This window comes from Entelurus aequoreus, linkage group LG08, assembly GCF_033978785.1.
Source record: "Entelurus aequoreus isolate RoL-2023_Sb linkage group LG08, RoL_Eaeq_v1.1, whole genome shotgun sequence".
Classification (NCBI taxonomy): Eukaryota; Metazoa; Chordata; class Actinopteri; order Syngnathiformes; family Syngnathidae; genus Entelurus; species Entelurus aequoreus.
The window spans coordinates 15,507,725-15,532,682 of NC_084738.1; the positions used below are offsets into that span (position 1 = coordinate 15,507,725).

The 24,958-nt window shown below is 40.3% G+C and overlaps 1 protein-coding gene across 9 annotated transcripts in view; it reads right to left on the bottom strand.

Annotated features, from left to right (window-relative positions):
• Positions 1-24,958, bottom strand: part of pcdh15b (protocadherin-related 15b) — a 315,473-nt gene that overhangs the window by 197,736 nt on the left and 92,779 nt on the right. For all 9 annotated transcript variants that reach the window (XM_062055676.1, XM_062055677.1, XM_062055675.1 and 6 more), the window contains one exon: positions 12,600-12,770. In XM_062055676.1, the coding sequence (XP_061911660.1) occupies positions 12,600-12,770 (171 nt within the window). The remainder of the gene's footprint in view (positions 1-12,599; positions 12,771-24,958) is intronic.

Consider the following 24,958-nt stretch of genomic DNA (forward strand, 5'->3'; position numbering starts at 1 on the left):
CGGCAGCAGCAGCTGCTTTCCATCAGCAATCAACACACCTGGAGCTGATGATCAGACCTGCCCTTAAAAGCCTGCTCAACCTGCTATCCCAGGCCAGAACGTAACCATCCGTTCCCGTACTGTAATCCGTATACATGCTTGATGCAATCCTGCTCTCTCTGTGTTTTCCCCTTCTTGTTTCATTGTGCGTTTTCCCGTGTCTTCCTTGTCGTCCTCCCAGCAGTCTGCCTTTGTTCCCGTGTCGACGAGCTGTGCGTCTCGTCATATCTTGCTCCTCTGCTTCCCGGACTGCCTCTTGGATCTCCACCTCCAGCTTGGACACAGACCTCCTACGCCCCGCTTAGCCCCCGACTTCCTGCTTGCCTTACGGACATTCAAGCCCGCCTTCTCCCCCGCCTCTCGCCCAACACTCCCAGTATCACACTCATTAATTCCTTTCCATACACACCTTTGGATTTTGTCACACTCCATTTCCTTATATTATTGTTTATTATTAGTATATATATTGTGGTCATTATATATACATAATAAAACAGAGCTTTTACGCCCCCTTGTGGTCTGTGCCGTTTACACTCCCCCTCACCCGTAAACATAACAACTAGCTAGCTAACTGTGCATTTGTAGTTGCTGCTCAGCTACTTGTAAAGGACCACAATGTATCCCACTGGACATCCTGCAACTATTGCTGATATGTTACAAATGCAGCATGAATACGAAGCATGCAGCTTCCCACTATAGTTATCAAAATGTAATAAATGAGTTAAAACCAAAGAAAAGTATTTTTGTTGGTATCTCAAGTACAGAACTCTTATATACGTTATAAGCACCTCTATTTAACTGCAGTGTCTCATATAGTGACTCCGCTAAAAATGATGCAAGTTCAAAAAATAACTTTGCAGTTCAGAAGAACGAAACAATGTACAGAAAACACTGTTCCCCTTGCTATATGTTGTTATATATTTGCATGCAACAAGCTTAGCCCACTATTACAACAGTGAACGCAGTCCGACAGTTCAGCATTATTCAATGCATCTTGTTGTTGACGATTGTGACACACAATCGAGAGTTGTTTACTCAACTTCTTCATTCATCTCATTGTTGCTCGCGGCCATCGTTGTTTTGTTTTTTTTAGGAGGAGCAGAGGAAGCAGCGTGTTTGAAGCGTGTGCGTGACTGTGGCCTGACATTAAACACCTAAGTGACAAGCACTGTGTGTGTGTGTGTGTGTGTGTGTGTGTGTGTGTAAAGTAGAGAGAAGGAACAGTAATGCAGGCTCAAAGGCTCCAAAGTTGTCATATCTTATTAGTCTGATTAGGACTCAAAAAAACGGTAATAGATCCTTGATTCTTCTCCTTGCTTCACCTCCCTGCCTCTCTTTCACCCCGGCAACAGCAGCTCCTTTGCCTTTCATCTCTCTTGTTTGGACTTTATAACTTTTATCACATACAGAAAACTTTTTGTGCAGACACGGAGCAGACCATTCATTAGGTGCAATCTCGTGAGGTCCAAGCCAAGAGCTTTAGCTAGCTTTGGCTGATACATAGTGTATATTTTTTGTGAATAATGTTTAAATCTTGATTTGGAAATCAGTAAGAGGTACATATCAATGAAAGTGTACAATATGCCTGACTTTAACATACACTATATTGCCAAAAGTATTTGGCCACCTGCCTTGACTCACATATGAACTTGAAGTGCCATCCCATTCCTAACCCATCAATATGATGTCGGTCCACCTTTTGCAGCTATTACAGCTTCAACTCTTCTGGGAAGGCTGTCCACAAGGTTGCAGAGTGTGTTTATAGGACTTTTCTACCATTCTTCCAAAAGCGCATTGGTGAGGTCACACTGATGTTGGTCGAGAAGGCCTGGCTCTCAGTCTCTGTTCTAATTCATCTCAAAGGTGTTCTATCGGGTTCAGGTCATGACTCTGTGCAGGCCAGTCAAGTTCATCCACACCAGACTCTGTCATCCATGTCTTCATGGACCTTGCTTTGTGCACTGTTGCACAGTCATGTTGGAAGAGGAATGGGCCCACTACAAACTGTTCCCACAAGGTTGGGAGCATGGAATTGTCCAAAATGTTTTGGTATCCTGGAGCATTCAAAGTTCCTTTCACTGGAAATAATGGGCCAAGCCCAACGCCTGAAAAACAACCCCACACCATAATTCCTCCTCCACCAAATTTCACACTCGGCCCAATGCAGTCCGTAATGAAGCGTTCTCCTGGCAACCTACAAACCCAGACTGGTCCATCAGATTGCCAGATGGAAAAGCGTGATTCCTCACTCCAGAGAACGAGTTTCCACTGTTCTAGAGTCCAGTGGCGACGTGCTTTACACCACTGCATCTGAAGCTTTGCATTGGACTTGCTGATGTATGGCTTAGATGCAGCAGCTCGGCCATGAAGCTCTCTGCGTACTGTACGTGGGCTAATTGGAAGATCACATGAAGTTTGGAGCTCTGTAGCAACTGGCTGTGCAGAAAGTCTTTGCACTATGCGCTTCAGCATTCGCTGACCCCTCTCTGTCAGTTTAAGTGGCCTACCACTTGGTGGCTGAGTTGCTGTTGTTCCCAAACTCTTCCATTTTCTTATAATAAAGCCAACAGTTGACTTTGGAATATTTAGGAGCGATGAAATTTCACGGCTGGATTTGTTGCACAGGTGGCATCCTATGACAGTTCCATGCTGGAAATCACTGAGCTCCTGAGAGCGACCCATTCTTTCACAAATGTTTGTAGAAACAGCCTCCATGCCTAAGTGCTTGATTTTATACACCTGTGGCCGGGCCAAGTGATTAGGACACGTGTTTCTGATCATTTGGATGGGTGGCCAAATACTTTTGGCAATATAGTGTAGGTTTGCGCTCTTCAAAGTGCCATTTTCAGTTTAACAAGGAATTAAATATCGTAGTTGCAGTTTGTCTTGTATAGAGGTTAATCTGTGTCTTTATTCCGAAAGCTTTTTTACACTGAATTTTTCTAACTGATTTTTTTGCGTTTGAATTAAGTGAACTGAATTTTTTTCAGTGAAAAAAAAAATGTGGTCGCAAAATACGCGTTTAAAAATGCAGTGTTTAAAAAAACCACGTTTTAAAATTTAGACTTGAAAAATTCAGTGCAGAAAAATGTGCTGCTTCAAAACGCAAGATCCATTTCCGGTAGATTAAGACCGAATCAATCGATCCTGTCTCAGAACCAGCCAATGTGGTGTCAAGTTTAACGTCACACAACACAGGTTTTACAAAGCAACAAAAAGGGCTACCTCAGCATAATACAACATAATAAACATTTCAATTCAGCCAGCCGGATGTTTCCAAATTATAGAAATTATTCTAATGGTTAGAATCTTAATTTTTGAGTGACATACGGGTTACTACGCGTCGCTAGGGATGATACTCGAAACCGGTTTTCCCGGTTGTTCGATAAGAAAAGAACCGAGTCCTCTGACTCGCATCCCTTTTTGAGAACCGGTACCCGTTATCGAGACCCCTATAGTAAAGAAAAAGAGTTGGTTCTTTATTTTAATCCCTCGGAACGAATCCCGTCCCGGGACGGGACGTCACGTAGCTCAGTCATTAGGCGCAGATAGGGAAAGCAGGAAAAACAATGGACTGCGCTCCAAGGTGTAATAAAGTTCAAAACAAAAGGTATAATCCAATGAATAACTTTACTGAGAGATTTGAGCAGGGTACAAACACATGACGAACACTTTTACGACCAACCGGAAACATAGCAACCAGGCTAGCAACGCACCTCCTTTACGGCAGCTGTCGCAACTCAAAGCAACCGCAGCACATAGTACATATACAGTATATGACATCTCCCTTTTTTAACTTTTGTTTTTCTTTCCTTGTAAACAAAACAAAATCACACTTATGTGTTGTCTGTCTAATTATAAATAATGCAGACGAGGCGTGTTGGCTGATTTCTTGACGTTTACTTTAACAGCGTGCTCATAACCTCATTCTCAGCTGCCGGTGGCGACATGCAACACCACTTTTCGGGGCTACCGCGCATGCTCGTCACTCCCGTTGCATGCTGGGTAGTGTAGTTGTTATTTTCCCTAGCTCATAACATCACATCTTTTCCCCTATAAAGAAAGATTTTAACTCAATAAAGTGTATTTCTTTTTTTAGCTTTAACTTTTCATTTTTTAGCATTGTAACCACATTTGCAAACAACTTTTCTCTTCATAGAATTTTCTTTCAATAAAGAAATAAAGTGCAAAAATGTCAAAGCATCATAACAAACAGTTATGTCAAATAGCAGCAGAAGTGCACTTTTTGGAGAGCTGTATTATTTTAAGTTTTGTGCCCAAGGGACTGATTTTATTTAACACTATATTATTATTTATACACCTATAGTAGTGATCACAGAGACAGGTTGTTTTTGTGTTACTGTATATATTTGTTTTTCTGAAAAATCCCACTTAATATACTTTGGGTTACAACAGTCAATATTTATTTATTTTATTTTATTTTTTAGGGGGGCAACAGTAAATATTTATTTATTTATTAGATTGTATTTTTTTCTTATACAATAAAAGTGAGCTTTTGTTAAACCAAATATTGTGTGTTGTTTTCCATATACAACAACCTATCTGGACTCGATAAGAGAATCAATAAGGAATCGGTTCGATAAGAGGATTCGATAATAGGCTCGAACTCGATAATTTCTTATCAAACATCATCCCTACGCGTCACTCCATGTTGACCAGACATGAAGCAGAGTGGACGGGGTATGTTTACAGAGCAGCAAGCCTGAAACCACAGTGTCAAACGGAGGCAGATTTCTATAACCAAGTTTTCCAGAAAAGTGATTTTATATCGAATATGTGGATGTTTTTCCAACCTTTGCGTTCATGTTTTGCCGTGTTTGTTGCATCTTTGTTGTTCTTGCTCGATTATAAAATATGTTGCCGAGAAGGTGGTCTGGGAAGTAGAGGAGCAACATTCATATATTCTCAACATTAGGTGTTTTATTGTTCATAGTTAATATTGTAAATCCCAGAGTCTGTATTTCATGTACATTCTGAGTGTCTTATTCAGTAAAAAAAAAAATCCCTTTTTGAAATCGCCTGTTATCACGTTTTAAGTCATTATTGTGTACGTGTTTGTAACCAGAGTGTGGCCAGCTTTTCTCCTTTTTTGAGGAATCTTGGGATTTTTTGTTTTTCACTGGCCCACAGCTTATTGTAAAAATGACTGTCATCTTTGATAATAGCGTCTATAGCATATATTACAGTATTGACCTATAATGGATTGGTTTTAGAAGCTTTAATGTATGAATTTGGCACCTGAATTATGTTTTGCATTTCTATCAAATACAATAAATTAAGTTTTTTGCCAGTATGGAAGTGAAATGTGTATTAAATTGTATTCATTATGGTCTAAAGGAGTCTTAAAGTTCACTCGTTGAAACGTGCAGAGACCGTGACTAACAAAATAAGTAATACAAGTATGTATTATTTGTGCTGGTTTCGTATTGGGTTGATATCTGCCAATACTTAAGGATGCAATATCAATATCGGAAGGTAAAAAATTGTATTGGGGCACCCCATTTATGAGACTTTATGAGAGGTTGAACATTAGTACCCCGCTAATCAAAGAGATACATTCCAAGACCCCCCACAAATGGCGAAACACCACTAATAATGGATGCATCAATACAACCCTATACACGCCTACTTCTGATACTCTAAATATGCTTTTTCAGTTATCAAACACAGTTTAAATTCTGTTTTGCATGTTAAGAAACATTTACAGGTACACAGTCATGTACCTAAAACAGGCAGTTACACAGAGCTGTAATGATGTTCTCAAGGACTCTTCATGCTGGAAAATGTTGAGTAAATTGAAGTTTAAGACAGTGTCCTTTGCTGTCTTTACAGTGGCAGCACTGTTTCCCCTGCAGATAGCGCCATCAAATAATTAAGTTACCATTAAAAAAAACTAATTATTTACAATCTCATGGCATTCAATCTTTTACAACTGCACTGTATGGTTTGTCTTTGAAGACGTTTCGCCTCTCATCCAAGTAGGCTTCATTAGTTCGTGGTCATAGACTCAGATTAGTCAGATCTCGTCTCGCGGCTGGTGCCAAAACCCCAAATCTTTATACTCCAAAAACGAGGAGAGTGGGCCTGGGCAAGGAGGGTTTCGCCCTATCGTAATGAGAAAAACAACTGTTTTGATGCAAACGAGCAATCCTACTGTCAAAGCCAACAACAGTCGTTGAAGTATAATTTTCCCTCATTAGCACTGAGGTATTGTGTGGCAGAACGATCGCTGTGGATCGACTAATACCAGGCCATAATAGTCGGAATTCCCCGCGTAAGCATTCTAAAACCCGTGGAGACCTGGCATTCCAGGCTATAGCTCCCAGACTCTGGAACAATTTGCACCAGTCCCTCCGTGATCTTGACTGTGTTGAAACTTTTAAGAAACATTATAAAACTTCTCTTTTTAGTCAATCTTTTAGTTAATGCACCTTTTAACGTTTTGTATCCTTTTTATGATTTTGCCCCTGTTGTTTTAAATCGAATTGTTGTTTTACTTCACCTATGCTTTGTACTGCGCTTTGTGATTTTATCTGTTGTACATAAAATGAACTTACTTACTTCCTATTCAGTTGTAAACAAATGGCGCAAATGACATTCTGGTCACCTTCTGTGATCAGAATGTTTCTAACTCCTGTTATTTGTTGGAGGCTAAATTGCAGAGTCTTTTAGGAATGGTTGAAAGGATAGTGTTGTATTCCTCTGTTCAGGGATGGTGTTTCAACCTTGATATAGATGGCTTCCCTGTCCAGAATCTGTCCCTTTTTGTTCTCAAAGGAGTGCTGTTTCTCCCTGAGGTGCAGGTAGACAGCTGACTCTTGGTCTGAAGAGTTTGCCCGTCTATGCTGTGCCATGCGTCGGCTTAGTGGTTGTTTTGTTTCCCCAATATATGAATCAGTGCATTCATCATTACACTGGATAGCATACACCAGATTGTTTTTGTGGGTGTGAGGTTTCCGGTATTTAGGATGCAGTAGTGCACTAGTCTCTGTCTCAGGTGTTGGTTAAAAATTATTCTGAGTTTCTCAGATAGACCTGATACTTGTTCTTGTTATTTCTGGACCTGGATGCACTTTTCACAAACGACCAGCTGGGGTTACCACAGGTTTTGAGGGCCTCCCTCAAATGCCTATGCTCTTTCTCTTTGGCCTGTGGGCTGGTAGGAACATTATCAGCTCTGTGTTGTAGGGTTCTGATAATGCCCAGTTTGTATTCCAGTGGGTGGTGTGAGTATTGATCAGTATGTGTGGGTTTTCAATAAACCCCGACATGGAGGCACCTGTTTTCACGTCACAGTCCACAAAAGGCAATTTGCTGTCTTTGAAATCCTCACGTGTGAACTTGAAGTTTTTGTCCACTGAGTTAATGTGCTCCGTCAAGGCTTGCACTTCTTGGTTTCTGATTTTCACCCATGCATCATCCACATATCTGTACCAATGACTTGGTGCTGTTCCCTTAAAAGAGCTCAGAGCTCTCGTTTCCATGTACTCCATGTTAGGGTTGTACGGTATACCGGTACTAGTATAGTACCGCGATACTAATGAATCATATTCGGAACTATACTTTCTGTAAAAAGTACTGGTGACCCAACCCCCATCGTCGTCACGTCGTGTCATTGCTGGTTTTACGAGCAGACGAGCATGTTCGGCAACGCACAATCACGGAGTACTTACAAGCAGACAATGTGTGTCGACAGAAAAGGGAGAATGGATGCATTTTAACTTAAAAACTAACGATAAAGGTGAAGCTATAACACTAAAACGCCCACAGGAAGAGGTGCTTTAAGACATGGCTAGCTAGCTATTGGCTAATGTCCATCCGCAGTCTGCAGTGTTGTAGCTACTTCTAAATCACTAATACTTGCCTCCATGGCGACAAATAAAGTAAGTTTCTTACAAGTATCATCCTTGCAGGACGAGGAACAGCTAAACATGCTTCACTACACACCGTAGCTCACCGGCATCACAAACGCCATCGGTGGATCTACACCTAACATCCACTGTAATGATACCAAGTACAGGAGCGTATCTAGTCGATACTACTATGATTACATCGATATTTTTTAGTGTCACAACATTTTTTCCATTTTTTTTTTATTTACGTTTATAAACACAGGAAATATGTCCCTGGACACATGAGGACTTTGAATATGACCAATGTATGATCCTGTAACGACTTGGTATCGGATTGATACCTAAATTTGTGGTATCATCCAAAACTAATGTAAAGCATCCAAACAACAGAAGAATAAGTGATTATTACATTTTAACAGAAGTGTAGATAGAACATGTTAAAAGAGAAAGTATGCAGATATTAACAGTAAATGAACAAGTAAATTAACAATTCATTTTTTACCACTTGTCAAAATAATAGAATGGAAAATTACACAATATGTTACTGCATACCTCAGCAGCTAAATTAAGAGCCTTTGTTTGCTTACTTACTACTGAAAGACAAGTTGTCTTGTATGTTCACTATTGTATTTAAGGACAAACGTGCTATAAGAAACATACTGTATGTGTAATGTACCGTACAAATAAAGCAATTTGTTGTGGTCCCCTTTATTTATAAAAGTATCGAAAAGTATCAAAATACATGTAAAGGTTTGCTACTATTGGGGATACAGGTAATCTCATGGCACAACCATGCTTTTGTCGGTAAAAAGTGTGTAGGGTTAAGGCAAACTTCCAGCAAAAGGCGAATCTGTTCTGGGTTTAGTGTGGATCTATCCTGTAAGGTGTGATCACCTGGTAGACGTTGCCTCACTATCTCTACTGCGTCCCGGGTTGGAATGAACAGTCCAGTTGCGATTGATTGAATGCTCTGAGATTACAATGACTTGGATTAATGAGAACATTCATAGACTAATTATTTACCATTTTAAACAGAGAAAGGGAATCCATAATAAGGGACAGGAATTGTTTCCAATTTGCACTTTTACAGTAATTCTTAGTGCAACTCAATAACTCAATAGAAGCATATTGTCTTTGTGCAGGCAGATTTTTTGAGACAGCTTGTACACTGGTCTTTTTTTAACTTAAATTATCAGTCTAGTATAATTGTGTAGTGCATTCATTTAGGCAGAATGCATCACAGAAGAGTTTAACAATTCAAACAATATCCTGCTCATACAGTACATTCATTACAGCTACAAGCCTCAAGTCTTTTAGTCTTGGTTGCCGGAGCAACACTGTGCAGCACTTCAACGCCCACAGGCAGAAAACTGTGGGCTTCAAAACAACTGCAAAATAATCATTTCATTCATAAAGAAATGTGATGCAGTGACAAGCTTAACCTTCTGGTTTAAAATAAGCTACACCACCACACAATATTGCATTGACCCAAATATAAAGTGACACGGGTACCGGGAAAAATCAATTCATGTTCAAATATCGACTCTTGTTTATCACGATCGTAAATCGATCCAAAATTTGCAAGAGTCGATTTGTTTGCTGAATGCAGAAAGCAAAGCGTTTCAAAATCAAAGAGCTTGACATGACATATTAAGAGTGTAAAATCTGCAAAATGGAAAAACAAGTACTTTGACACCACTTTGAATCAGGTGGAGTCGAGAATCGATTCTGGATTGACCCCAAGAATCTGAATTGTATTGTGAAGTGTGAGATTTACAGTACATCCCTCTAAGTCAGGGGTCTCAAACATGTGGCCCGTGACACATGTTGTATGAGGCTGCTGCAGATACACGCTAGTTATTGCAAGACATACTTGAGGAGCAGCCATACATGTCACACTGAGGGTGGTCATATTTTATTGTATTTATTTTTTAACACTGTTACAAACATGTGCCACACTGTGAACCCACACCAAACAAGAATGACAAACACATTTCGGGAGAACATCCACACCTAAACACAACAGAACAAATACCCAGAATCCTTTGCAGCCCTAACTTTTCCGGGCTACAAAAACATCCCCGACCACCTCAACCCTCCCCCCCCCACACACACACCCCCCATCTCCCGAATTCGGAGGTCTCAAGGTTGGCAAGTATGCATTGACGTCACTTACGTGATGCAAGCAGAGAAACATTTTGCCGCTTTTCCACAACACCCGCTCACACTCTTCTTCCCTCCCTCCCTCCCATATAAATATAAAGCAAAATGTAAACACTTATGGCTGTCCATATGATTTTATTGTTCCGTCTTTATATATTTTTTCAATTGGAATATATTTTTACAATCTTTTATCTCATTGTAAAGAGAATTCCATAGTTTAACCCCCACCACTGATATGCACATTTGTTTTAAAGTTGTCCTTGAATACTGATGTTTGAAATGACCTTTTTTTCTATGCTCTTCATTCTCACAAGTGATGACAAACATTTTTTGTAAATTTGCTGGTAATGTTTTACTTTTAGCCTTAAACATGACACATAATGTCTGTAACTTTACTAGCTCCTGTAATTTCAATAAACCCGAATTAATAAATAATATGTTAGTGTGTTCTAAGTAATCTACTTTATGAATAATCCTTATAGCTCTTTTCTGTAGTTGATCCAGAGAAAGTTGCGGTGCACAAGCAATACAATTTGAAACGTCATTATACAACTAGACATGCTGAGGAGTATGCAAAATACCAGGGAGATGAGAGAGTGAACCGGGTTGCAAATTTTAAAACCAGTCTACTGAGGCAACAAGATTTCGTCAAGAAAGCAAGCGAAAAGAGCGATGCAGCAGTCAAAGCTAGCTACATGGTGAGTGAGATGGTTGCTAGGGCGGGAAAGCCATTCAAAGAAGGTGAATTCATTAAAAAGTGCATGTTAGATTTTTTTAAAGAAATCTTTTCTTGCGGCCCAGCCTCACCCAGTTTCTGCATCCAGTGGCCCCCAGGTAAATTGAGTTTGAGACCCCTGCTTTAAGACAACCGGCTGCTTTTTTTTTTTTAGGTATTTATCGACTTTGCTTCATTGATCGCTATTACTGTATCTTGAAATTAGCATCATGACTCCTATGTTGTTTGCTTTGATTGAGAACATTAGATTAGACTGTGTGAATGGGGGTGTATAATGCGTGTCTGTCTATCTGTGTCAGCCCTGCGACTTGTCCAGGGTGTACCCCGCCTTCCGCTCGAGTGCGGCTGGGATAGGCTCCAGCCCCCCCGTGACCCCGAGAGGGACAAGCGGTAGAAACAACCTTTGAGACACGTTTTCCCCCAATTGGTTTCAATTGTCACTGATGTAAGTGACAGAAAGAAAAGCTCTGAACAGAGCAGACCATTGTCACAACCTGCTGTTTTGCATGTTAACATCTCTAGACTTTTAAGAGAAGGGGTAACCACCTTTTTTTCTTTTGACAGTTACTTTTACTAAATAAAAATGGCCACGAGCTTATCAACCCAAACAAAGACAATAGCTTGTTGACTATTAACAACATTACCTAGCATTTTGAATTAAGAATTTTTTTTTTGTCTTGTCATGAAATATGTCTGAATTTAACACCGTCTTTTAGCAAATATTCTTTGACCCGTTGGTGAGTTACACAAATACAATTGGCAAACAAGTGGTTGGAGACCCTTGATCTACAGCAGGGGTCCCCCAAACTTTATATGTATATATATATATATATATATATATATATATATATATATATATATATATATATGTTATCGATGGGAAAATGCATTTTTAAACAATATGATTTGCCTGAGCGGCTCGGAGACACCGAGAGTAACAAGCGTTAGACAATGGATTAGAAAGGACCGATTTAAAAAAATAATAGACTTTTTTTTTTTAATTTTTTTTTTTTTTTTTAAACTTTGGACTTTCCACGGGCCACATTTTGGATGCTGGCGGACGGATTTGGCCCACGGGCCGTAGTTTGGGGTTCACAGATATCCAGTATTAGAGAACCCTTTTTTTTCCCCACAATCCTATACATGTTTTAAAAGTTGGATCAAAAATAGGATAGAACTTAAAAAAAGTAGATGAATGCATTCTCAATAGCCAATTGAGTCCTGACTTCTATTTTTCTGATGGCATCTGAACTCCAGCAGACAGCAGAACAGTGACAGACGGTGAATCCTAAGCGCTTCACACACACCTCAAGTGCAACATCTTTTAAGTCCAATTGTTCCATATTGTCGCTCTCATTTCAACACAACTACCACTCTATATTGTAAAAGAGCCTGTCCTTGTTGGTGTACGCTTGCTCCTCTCCAAACTGTGTTGTAAAATGGATTTACTTGTCACTCTCTCCATTGCGCTCGTGTGCGTTTTCCCAGAGTCTTCAGTAAAATGATGTGTGTCAAAGAGTGGCAAGGATGTTGCTATAAACAACAAGATGGCGCAGTAACAGAGTCCAGTAAGGCATGACTGCTCTGTTGGCCACACTTTGTTATTTGTGTGTACAGTTTGTGGACAAGGTTGAGGATTATTGCTTCAAACTTTGTCATGTTTACAAAGTGGTATCATGGTAATAGGATGAACCGTAAGATGCAAAATACAGTGCTTTGACCCGCATATTGCATCTTTACAAAAGGATTCAGCACCGTAATGGTATTTGTCAGTGGGGGGGTCTTACTGGTTCCGTCAGCTCCAGCACGTTGGACTTGTAGGTGATGGGGCTGCAGTCGCGGGTGCTCCCCACGAGCGTGCACGGCAGGAACATGGGCCCCAAGTCGTCGCCGTCCAGCACGTCCACGGTCAGGGTGGTGGTGGCGGTGCGCCGCTCGCTCGGGTAGGGGGCTCGGTCCTGCAAAACAACGTGCAAAATGTCAAACTTTTGTGACGACAAAGAGGAAAAGTGTGGCGATAACCAAAGAACTGGACACCCGATGTATTGTGGTGTAGCAAAATGAAAGACAGAGATAGATCGATAGATAGATAGTACTTTATTGATTCCTTCAGGAGAGTTCCCTCAGGAAAATAAAAATTCCAGCAGCAGTGTACAGAATTGAGAACGAATATTTAAAAAGTAAATAATGGGGGTATAAATGGAAATAAAATGGAAAATATAACAATAAGAATACAAATAAAAAAGCAACAATAAGAATAAAAATATAACAGTAAAAATAAGAATATAACAAGAGAAACTAGGCAGTATTGACCATGTTGTGAAAATGTATTGCACTTTTAAAAAAAAAATCCCCTGTCATCCTAGTACCCCTTCCCCCCTCCCAGAGAGATCATGTCCTGGAAACTCAGTACAATATACAGTAAATACCGTGCATTCGGAAAGTATTCATGCCGCTTCACTTTTTGTTATGTTAGAGCCTTAGTCCAAAATGGAATAAATTAATTTGTGTCCTCAAGATTATACACACAAAATACCCCATTATGACAATGTGATTTTTTATTTATTTATTTCGCAAATGTATTAAAAAATAAGAAACTAAAACAAAAACCACATGTGCACAAGTTTTCATAGCTTTTGCTCTATACTTTGTTGATCCAGCTTTAGCAAGAGTCCTGGTGGTTCCAAACGTCTTCCATTTACGGATGATGGAGGCCACTGTGCTCATTGGGAACTTCAAGGCAGCAGATATTTTTCTGTACCCTTCCCCAGATGTGTGCATCAAGGCAATCCTGTCCCGGAGGTCTGCAGACAATTATTTCTGCCATGCACTGTCAAGTGTGGGACCTTATATATAGACAGGTGTGTGCCCTTCCAAATCATGTCCAACCAACTGAATTTACCACAGGTGGACTCCAATTAAGCTGTAGGAATCAGTTGAAACAGGATGCCTTGGGACTACGGCTGAAAATGAGCATTTGTGCTAAGTCCGGCGCATTTACACTGTTTATTCAAGTGTTGATTAATGTGCACTCTCTCAATTAAAGAAATGAGAAACGAGAATGAGACTTTTCAGCTTCATGGCAAAGGCTGTTAATACTTATGTACATGTGATTCCTTAATTTTTATTTTCAATAAATTTGCAAAAAGAAAGAATTTGTAGAATTTCGACGACAAAAACTAATCTATTCCATTTTGGTAAAAGGCATTAACATAACAAAATGTGGAGAAGTAAAGCGCTGTGAATACGTTCCGGATGCACTGTACAGTGACCGGGTAAACCAGACAAATGTATGTACTAACGTACGAATGTACTAATATGATCCACTTCAAAATGTACTAATATGATCCACTTCAAGAAACTCTTCAAACTTAAAGTGTTTACAAAGTACAAAGAAGAAGAACCATGATAAACATTCTGAATATATTTCATCCATCCATCCGTTCATTCATTTTCAAAATAATCTTACTCATCTCACTATATGAAATGTAACTTACTTCACAGAGTATTATTCATTTATTTACTTATTTTTATTGTGATTACTTATGGAGTATATATGAAGTGAACAAAAGTTTTAGCAACTGTTATGTAAAAGAAAAGGGGTAGGATTAAATAAGCTCTGCTTCTGCCTACTCCTTTTCGAACATGTTGAAAAGAGAAACTGGAAATTGTGATGTATCATGTTGTATGCATGCATGTTCGAAATAAACTCAAAACTCAAACCAGGGGTCTCAAACTCAATTTACCTGGGGACCTGAGTGAGTATTCAATTCAGAATCACATTTCAACCACCTGACTAAATTTGTTAATTACCTCAACCAGCACTTATAATGACCCTGAAATATGGTGCTAATGTCAAATGTAATGTACAAATGGTATATTGTGACACTGTTGAGTTCCCCACGAGATGGTCAGCAGAACTTTAGCTTGCTTACAGGAAGTTGCTCTTTGTGTTGCCAAATGTTTCATTTTTGTGTTTGCACCGTTATTGTATTTTGTGTTTCTGTCTAGTGGGATTCAAGTTTGCAATAATATATTTAACAATCAGGGTCCACAGGCCACAATTACACCAAACTACGAAGTTAAGTAGAGGGCCACAAATGGCCAAAAGGCAGTGAGTATGAGACCCCTGGAATAAACCAAAGAAATCAAACACATAAAATGTATTTAAATATTTCATATTTGCGTAACAGTTAGGAATGCTTCAATTTACTTGGCAGATTTAGTAAATTTATCGTACAAGCAGGGCCTGTAATGCCTATACGCAGATTATGCGCTGTGCCTAGGTCCTTGCAATTCGTTTTGGGAGAAGAGGCACATGTAAAATGGCAATTTAGGAATGATAGTGCGCTTTTTGTGAAATTTTACCGCAACCATTCCGAGCCACTTCCTGCCCTGTGACCCTCCCACCTGCAAAGACATGCACCTGATTGATTGGCAACTCTAAAAATTGGCCCTAGTGTGTGAATGTGAGTGTGAATGTTGTCCGTTTATCTGTGTTGGCCCTGCGATGAGGTGGAGACGTGTCCAGGGTGTAACCCGCCTGCCGCCCATGTGCAGCTAGGATAGGCTCCAGCACCCCCCGCGACCCAAAAGGGACAAGCGGTAGAAAATGGATGGATGGATGGATTTAATCACAATGTTAGTGCTTGTCTTTAAGGTTGTAGTACAGTACTGAGACCGAAACCAGGTCAAAGTCGAATATATAATAAAATATTTAACTATTATGTTTTAATTATGTTAATTTATTTTTTCACAAAATAATTAATAAACAATTTATTTCCCCCCCAAAATCCTGCTTAAATACAATTTAGCCTGCGTAAATGCTCAGATTCCGTGTCGTGTTACTTTTTTTTTTATATAATCTTTTTCACCTTAATTGGATTTGAGCAATAATTAGAATAGGCTATTTTACTGATAGTAACTTAATACAGCATACCATACAGAAATAGATTATATTTGTCTATTACTATGTCAGTACCTCTCTTTGTTTATAATGTATATTTTCTGCTGGATCTACTCTCTATTTTATGCTGCCCTTTTTTTTTGCTGCAGCTGTTACATATACTGTAATATTCTACATGGTAATTGGGATTCGTTATATATTGTATATATTACATAAAAATATAATATAATATAATAATATATCAGTATATATTATATACTGTATATATAATATCGAAATATTGCATATATGTTATATTTTATATTGCTACTATGGCACATTTTTAGTCTACTTTATACCTCCAAAGACATGCCTACCTGTGGATAGGTTGATTGGCAACACTAAATTGGCCCGAGTGTGTGAATGTGAGTGTGAATGTTGTCTGTCTATCTGTTTTGGCCCTGCGATGAGGTGGCGACTTGTCCAGGGTGTACCCCGCCTTCCGCCCGAATGCAGTTGATATAGGCTCCAGCACCCCCCGCGACCCCAAAAGGGACAAGCGGTAGAAAATGGATGGATGGATTTATACCTTTTGTTTTCGCCCTCTTTTTGTGCCCTTGTGTGCATTATCCTTTCTATCTTTATCCTTTCCATCCTTTGTAACGGAGCTACTGTGTGGAACAATTTCCCTTGTGGATCATTAAAAATGGTCTAAGTCTAAGTCTAAGTTTAATAATGAAGTATTGAAAGTTTTGTAATTTATCAGACAGTGGAAAGAAAAACAGCCGTCTTAACTATTTGACCGAGCAGATTGTACAACAGCAACAGAACCAATGTTGTAATAGCGGTAAAAGGCAAAATGCTCACTTGAGTTGATTGTAAACAACAGTACGGTAGGTGTAACTCACATGAGTTTCACACCAACAGCAGAGTTACCGACCACTCGTACTTCAAAGAAGTAGCCTCTTGCGTAATTAATTAAAACTACATCAGGAGGTTGCCTATAGCCACAGCTGGTAATTTCCCAACAGTATTTATGTTTGACTGAGTGCTAAATAGAGACCAAGGTGCTGAATTGTTTTTGTAGCCCACACACCCTGCGACTATAGAAGGTTAATTGAACAGAGGCGGTGAAGCACAACTTTCTATTACAACTACTGAAGATTAACACAAACAGTGCAAATAACCTAAAAAGTTTAGTTGCAAAACACCAAGTTCTTATCAGCCTTGGTGCACATTCATTTTCACCAAAACCTGAAAATGATTGTGTGCCAATGACAAGGGGTGCTATGCTTTAGTTTAATAAGGCCTACTGAAACCCACTACTACCGACCACGCAGTCTGATAGTTTATATATCAATGATGAAATCTTAACATTGCAACACATGCCAATACGGCCGGGTTAACTTATAAAGTGCAATTTTAAATTTCCCAGGGAACTTCCGGTTCAAAACGCCTTTGAGGATGACGTATGCGCGTGACGTAGCCAGTAGAACACAGGTATGGCTTCCCCGTTGAAGCCAATACGAAATAGCTGTTTTCATCTCATTATTCCACAGTATTCTGGACATCTGTGTTGGTGAATCTGTTGCAATTTGTTCATTGCATTATGGAGAAAGAAGCTGAGCAAGCAAAGAAGAAAGTCGGTGCGAAGCGGAGTATTTTGCGAGGGAAGTCAGCAACACAACACAGTCGGTGTTTCATTGTTTTCATTCCCGAAAGATGCAGTCAAGATCGAAGAACTCGGACAACAGAGACTCTTACTAGGAGGACTTTGACTTCGATAACAGACGCAGACGCGATACCGTGAGTACGCTTCCAAACATTTGATCGCTTGCTATAACTAGCTCGAGCTAGTAGCTAGTAGCTAGGAGCTAGGAGCTAGCATAACAAACACCTAGGTGTTTGTTATGCGGGATTAATTTGTGGCATATTAAACATAAGCCTGGTTGTGTTGTGGCTAATAGAGTATATGTCTTGTGTTTATTTACTGTTGTAGTCATTCCCAGCTGAAAAGCAGGTCCCACCCGCGCGCTTCCAAACATTTGATTGCTTGCCCGTACGTGCGTGTCATGTACGTAACTTTGGTTAAATATATAAGCTTTATGAACCTTGGGTTAGGTGAACGGTTCTTTGGGCTGAGTGAGTGTGTGTGTTGTTGTGCAGGTGTTTGAATTGTATTGACTGGTTATATATACGGGATCCCGTCCATATTACCCGCTCGAGCTATAACTAGCTCGAGCTCGTAGCTAGTGGCTAGGAGCTAGCATAACAAACACCTAGGTGTTTTTATGTGGGATTAATTTGTGGCATATTAAATATAAGCCTGGTTGTGTTGTGGCTAATAGAGTATATATGTGTCTTGTGTTTATTTACTGTTGTAGTCATTCCCAGCTGAATATCAGGTCACCCCCGGCTCTCACAGCATCTTCCCTATCTGAATAGCTTTAACTCCCCACTAGTCCTTCACTTGCACTTTACTCATCCACAAATCTTTCATCCTCGCTCAAATTAATGGGGAAATTGTCGCTTTCTTGGTCCGAATCTCTCTCACTTCATGCGGCCATCATTGTAAACAATAGGGAACTTTGCGTATATGTTCAATTGACTACGTCACGCTACTTCCGGTAGGGGCAAGCCTTTTTTTTATCAGATACCAAAAGTTGCGATCTTTATCGTCGTTGTTCTACACTAAATCCTTTCAGCAAAAATATGGCAATATCGCGAAATGATCAAGTATGACACATAGAATAGATCTGCTATCCCCGTTTGAATAAAAAAAAATTCATTTCAGTAGGCCTTTAAAGGATGTTATGAAAAGTCATCTGCCAGTAAAATTGCACCACATTATTTAAAATAAAAAGGGACAAGCGGTAGAAAATGGATGGATGGATGGATGGATGGATGGACATTGAAGTAATAACTTATGTCTAAGGACAAAGTGGTGAGCTTCAAATACGCAACATATTTATTTTTAAATGATTGCAAAAAAGGTTTCAAACACATTCTGTGTTGGCCCTTTTGATATGTGTTTATATTCATGTCTTCCCAAGAAGTAGATTCTCAAGATAATTCAGGCTAAAATGTCGCTGTGATAATCATGGGCTGGGGCGAGGGGGTTTTGGGGGTCCGGCCCTAAATCTCAACACCCGCTCTCATTCCCCAACCTAAACATCCCCACACACCCGCCCGCCCAAAAACACAGTCTGAAAAGAAAAATCATGATTTCACTGACTATAACAGCAACAATGCAAAAATATCACCCATTTTAAAAATAACTTATTTCATGAATACATCTCCTTTGTGACGAGCACATGCACGTCTGAGTGTAATTGAAGCCAATCAATTTCAAGTAAGGCTGCCTGTGTTTTAGCTCAATAGCTGTACGCTGGTCTCTCACACGGGCGTTGTGGGCTTTTAAGTTAAAGTACCACTGATAATCACACACACACCAGGTGTGGTGAAATTACCCCCTGCATTTGACCCATCCTCTTGTTACAGCCCCTGGGCGGTGAGAGGAGCAGTGAGCAGCAGCGGTTGCCGCGCTCAGGAATCATTTTTGGTGATTTAACCCCCAATTCCAACCCTTAGCCCCCGTCGGAGCAGTAGGAAAATAACGCGGCCGAGAGAAAAGACACAGAGCTACGAACACCAATCATTGCATTCCGCCATTAAAATCAGGGGACCCTGATTGGGTGGGACTCCTGGGCTTCAGCCCAGGTAAGGCCATGCTTTTAGACGGCTTTGGTGATAAATTATCAATGCAAATGATTCACTTAATCATCATCAGGCAGAAGGAAATTAAAGTTCAGTTGTCAGGATTTTGCTAAATGTTTATTTCTATTTTGGCATGCATTGCCTCTTCCCATTATTCCTGAAGGCGTTTGCACATGGCGAGCACAGTGGTAAGTATCAGCACCCCTGCTATTTGCTGCTAATTTTATATTACAAATGTAAGGATGAATGATTGTTTTGCTTTTTTTAATCATCTCACAATAGCTAATTTATGCTTCATTTCTGGCTTCTGAAATTGCAAAAATAGTTAAAAATACAATAAACGGGGTGTTTTCAACATTGTAAACAAATTTAACACTGTAATACAAAATAATGTCCAATAATTATTTTATTTAATTAACCACCAAATATCATGTAGTGTTGCGTGGTCTCCAAAATCAAACAACCGCCAGGGTTTCTAATTAGCAAATGGTGGGAAAAAAAACATTGGCAATAACAGCTGTGGCTGTGCACAAGCTCTCATTGTAGTTTTTGTTAGTGCCACAGAATTTGAAATGTCATGATTGGTCGGCTTTATGTTCTTCTGCATGGACTTTTAAATGTTAGTTGCGCTACTTTGGCGTGTTACACTTACCATACGGTAATGTACAATCAACTCATTAGCGCTCTCAGTTTGCGCTTTTCCGCAATCACAACATTGGTTCTGTTGCTGCCATGTTGTTCAATACAATCGTTAATAAATGACTATTTGGAAAATAGAGAGCCATGTTTTCCTTTCTACTTTCTCATGCGCTTTAAATCAGTGCTGTCCAAACTACGGCACGTCAGTGTCCCCAATCTATCTCGCAAGACGTCTCAAAACTATTTTTAAAATAACATAAAAATTACTGCACACATATCGCCATCTGTGGGCCGTTGTGAGTATTGTTGGTCAATGACCATGTGTATTAAATTTAAATATTCAATAGGTAAGATGGTAGGTTGGCCTCATACTTCACTTTAAGTGCGCACTACCGACCTGATAAGACCTGATAAACCCGAAAGACACAGAATTACCTGCTCAGAGATGCCACCTGGTGGTTGTTTGAGCACACTGCAGCTATACCTGGATCGTCCCACTCTTTAATGCTTTCGTCACGTGCAGGATTCTTACAGGAATGAGGCAAATATACAACCTTACCTAATGTAGGAGCATTGCATCTATTTATTAGTAGCAATTAGGGCTGGCTATGTTGGTTAAAAAAAGAAAATCCCTTTTCTTTCTTTCTGAAAACTATTTTCGATTACGATTTAGATTTGTTGGTAAAAACTACAAAGACAAGTGGTGGGGTTACTGACGTCATTATGTTGTTTGTAATGAAATAGGCGAATAGAAAGACTAAAAACAGTATACATATCTTGAAAGACAAATATGTGTCTTTATTCATTATTTGCTTTAACGTTTCAGCCCTTTCATAATACATTATACATACTTTTTTTTTAATAGATTTCTTGTACATTTTATTTCTACAATGTAATATACGGATCCATAAAAAGTTGTGTTCCACAAATGTCTCTTTGGCTACACATTGAACATCACTTGTTAACATATTTCACCAGGTAGGCAAAGTGTTGCCAAATGGTGAAAGAGTGTCTCTAAGCTGTGCTTTTGTTATGATTTGATTATGGTAATGATTTATTTGTTTCAGACATGTTTAATAAATTACATTAAGTAGGCTCATGTGGTTATTTGCACATTTCAACATATTTGAAAAGAAGTATCTCTATCTTATATTTAATCCTACCCCTTCTCCAAGTCTTTTACTGATAGTTCACTCACACCATAACTTTGACATGTTTAAATTAACTTAATTTCCTGTGTGAAAGGAAACAAGAGTTGGGAAACAAGTAATAACAATGTTACAGTAGGGATTCATATGGCCCCATTCTTAGGTGGATCTCGTGTGAGAGGAAGAGGGGGGTTTAATCCTTTTGCAATGCAGTCTGTGGAAAATAATGGAATGCGCCAGGCTACATAGCAACTGAAGTGGAATTGCCACAAAACACATTTTAAGATACTCAACACTCCACTGCCATGTGGTAGCTAAAGGTAGATAGTGCACGCCCCAAATTCGTCACGTGTCATGAGTCAGGTAAATTGTGACAAATGGGGCCATATGAATTCCCTTCCTACTGTATGTGTTACCTAATATTGTAGACTCTGTCATAACCTATGTTACTATTGTAGTTCTGAGCACTTATGGAAGTGATAAAGGTGCTTCTGGAGGTTTTCTGTGAGTTGGTACTTGTAGAATTACCCAGAAGTCTTAGGGGAAGAGCAGAACCAGAATTGTAGAGATGTTTGCATAGATAAGAGAAACTTCGAGTAACCTGCAGAGTTGGAAAAAAGTTTGTCTTACTGAAAGCTGTAGTTCCTGCGTTATTGAAACAAACGTGCATAAAATTCTGCACGGTAGACCTTCACTCACGCGGCGACCACTTCACCTTTCATGATTGTTTGTATTTGATTAGGTTAGGTTACTTCATTAGTACCCAAAGGTAAGCGGACTGATGATACATCCGCCACACTTCCATTATAATTTTTACATGCACTGGTTTCCTGTGCACTTAAGATGCGACTTTAAGGTTTTACTACTTATGTATAAAATACTTAACGGTCTAGCTCCATCCTATCTTGTTGATTGTATTGTACCATATGTCCCGGCAAGAAATCTGCGTTAAAAGAACTCCGGCTTATTAGTGATTCCCAAAGCCCCAAAAAAGTCTGCGGGCTTTAGAGCGTTTTCTATTCGGGCTCCAGTACTCTGGAATGCCCTCCCGGTAACAGTTAGAGATGCTACCTCAGTAGAAGCATTTAAGTCCCATCTTAAAACTCATTTGTATACGCTAGCTTTTGAATAGACCCCCCTTTTAGGCCAGTTGATCTGCTGTTTCTTTTCCGCTCTGCCCCCCTCTCCTCCGTGGAGAGGTTATTAGGTGACCACAGGTGAAGCGCTAGCTGTTCAAAGTCGGGACCCGGGGTAGACCACTCATCTGTGCATCAGTTGGGGACGTCTCTGCGCTGCTGACTTGTCTCCACAAAATGATCTCCTGCTGGCCCCACTATGGACTGGACTCTCACACTATTAACTAAATCCACTCAACGTCCATTCCGTGTGCGTGTGTGTGTGTGTGTGGAGGAACATATAACTGTGCAGAATGGAGTGGAGAGCGCTCTCTCAGGAAGAAGAGCCTAGCTTGAAGGCGCAAGACATGATAGAAAGGAAAATCGATTTAACGATGTATTTTTTTCCTATCATCGTTATAATTAATCGGATTATGATTTAAAATTGATTATCGTGCAGCCTTAATAGCAATCCAAACAACCATTAGCGCCCATGGTGCATGGTGCAAATGAATAAAAACCCACACAACAAGTTAACACAATGTTGCCTGCCCACTGAACCCTGTGGACATTATAAATAAAAAGTCCAAGCACCATACACAATTCAACATTACGCCCATCTAAATCCCCTACAAAGCATGATGGGTAATATGCAAAACATACTCTCTTTACATTTCCCCATGTTTTTCGCATTCTATCTGTGTTTAATGTTTCTGACTGATTACACGTTAAGGAGGTCGTCGGGGAAGTAAACAAAGTAGGAGGTGAACCTCCAAATGTTGCCAAGGCAAAGAAACCCTTCACAATTGGAGTAGAACTTATCATGCCTGCCGCCAAAGATATTTGTTGCAAACTTTTAGCAGAGACTGTTGTAAAAAAAAAGGTAGCACAGGCGCCTCCTTTGGTGAGCACTGTCACCAGGCGCATTGAGAACATAGCGAAAGACATTGAGGCGCAATTGTTGAAAAGGATTAAAAAGTCACCGTGAAACGCCATCCAAGTTGACTAATCCACTGATATTGAAAACAGGGCAATTCTATTTGCTTATGTGCGATATCTATATCAGGACGATGTCCATGAGGATATCTAATGTGCACTGAAGTTGCCAACCAACACTACTGGCGCAGAACTATTCAAGTCTCTGAATGATTATATAACAGAAAAACTGAATTGGTTCTCTTGTGTCGGTGTGTGCACGGATGGAGCTGCTTCTATGACCGGACAGCGGTCAGGTCCAACAACTCGGATTAAGGTGGTTGCACCTGAATGCGAGTCCACGCCACGTCATTCACAGAGAAATGCTGGCCAGTCGAAAAATGTCAGATGATCTTCACAGCGTACTGAAAGGTCAATCAATCAATCAATCAAAGTTTACTTATATTAGCCCTTAATCACAAATGTCTCAAAGGGCTGCACAAGCCACAACGACATCCTTGGCTCAGATCCCACATCAGGGCAAGAAAAAACTCAACCCAATGGGCACAATGAGAAACCTCGGAGGGGACCACAGATGTAGGGACCCCACCCCCCTGGGCGACCGGTGCAATGGATGTCGAGTGGATTTAGTTGATAATGTAAGAGTCCAGTCCATGATGTTAAAGTTATTAACCTTATGAAGGCGCACATGCTCAAACCCGGCCTGTTTGAGCAGCTATGTGAGGAGATGCATGCCCAGCACACACCCCTTCTCTTACACACCGAAATAAGATGGCTATCCAGAGGAAGATCACTGGCCAGAGTGTTTGAGGTACGAGAGCCGTTGCAAAGATTTCTCTCAGAAAAAAAGTCGCCGCTGGCGGTTAATTTTAGTGAGAAATCATGGGTCGCCAAACTAGCTTACCTTTGCGACATATTCAATCTGCTCAGCAAACTTAATTTGTCACTGCAGGGAAAACTAACAACAGTGTTCAATATGGCAGAAAATATAGCTGCATTCAAAGCACAACTGGAATTGTGGGGGCGGCGAGTGAACAGAGGGATATTTCCATCCGTCCATCCATTTTTCTACCGCTTGTCCCTTTCGGGGTTGTGGGGGGTGCTGGAGCCTATCTCAGCTGCAATCGGGCGGAAGGCGGGGTACACCCTGGACAAGTCGCCACCTCATCACAGGGCCAACAGAGATAGACAGACAACGCTCACATTCAAACACTAGGGACCATTTAGTGTTGCCAATCAACCTATCCCCAGGTGCATGTCTATGGAAGTGGGAGGAAGCCGGAGTACCCGGAGGGAACCCACACAGTCACGGGGAGAACATGCAAACTCCACACAGAAAGATCCCGAGCCCAGGATTCGAACCCAGGACCTTCGTATTGTTAGGCACACTCACTAACCCCTGGTTCACCGTGCTGCCCCAGAGGGATATTTGACATGTTTCAAACATTAGCAGGGTTTTGGATGACACGTCACCTGGGCCAGCAATCTTACGACTACTGCGCAATCTACTTCTCAAAAACAAAAGACCCATGAACTGCGAATGAACAGATCCGCGACCCATTTGTGAATAAACCCGGCGAATGGAGCATGTCTGTGCAACACAAGGATCAGCTGCTGGAGATCGCAAATGAGACAAGAACTCTGACAATATTCTGGATGAAAATTAAGACAGAATATCCTGTCATCACCACAAGAGCAATGAAAAC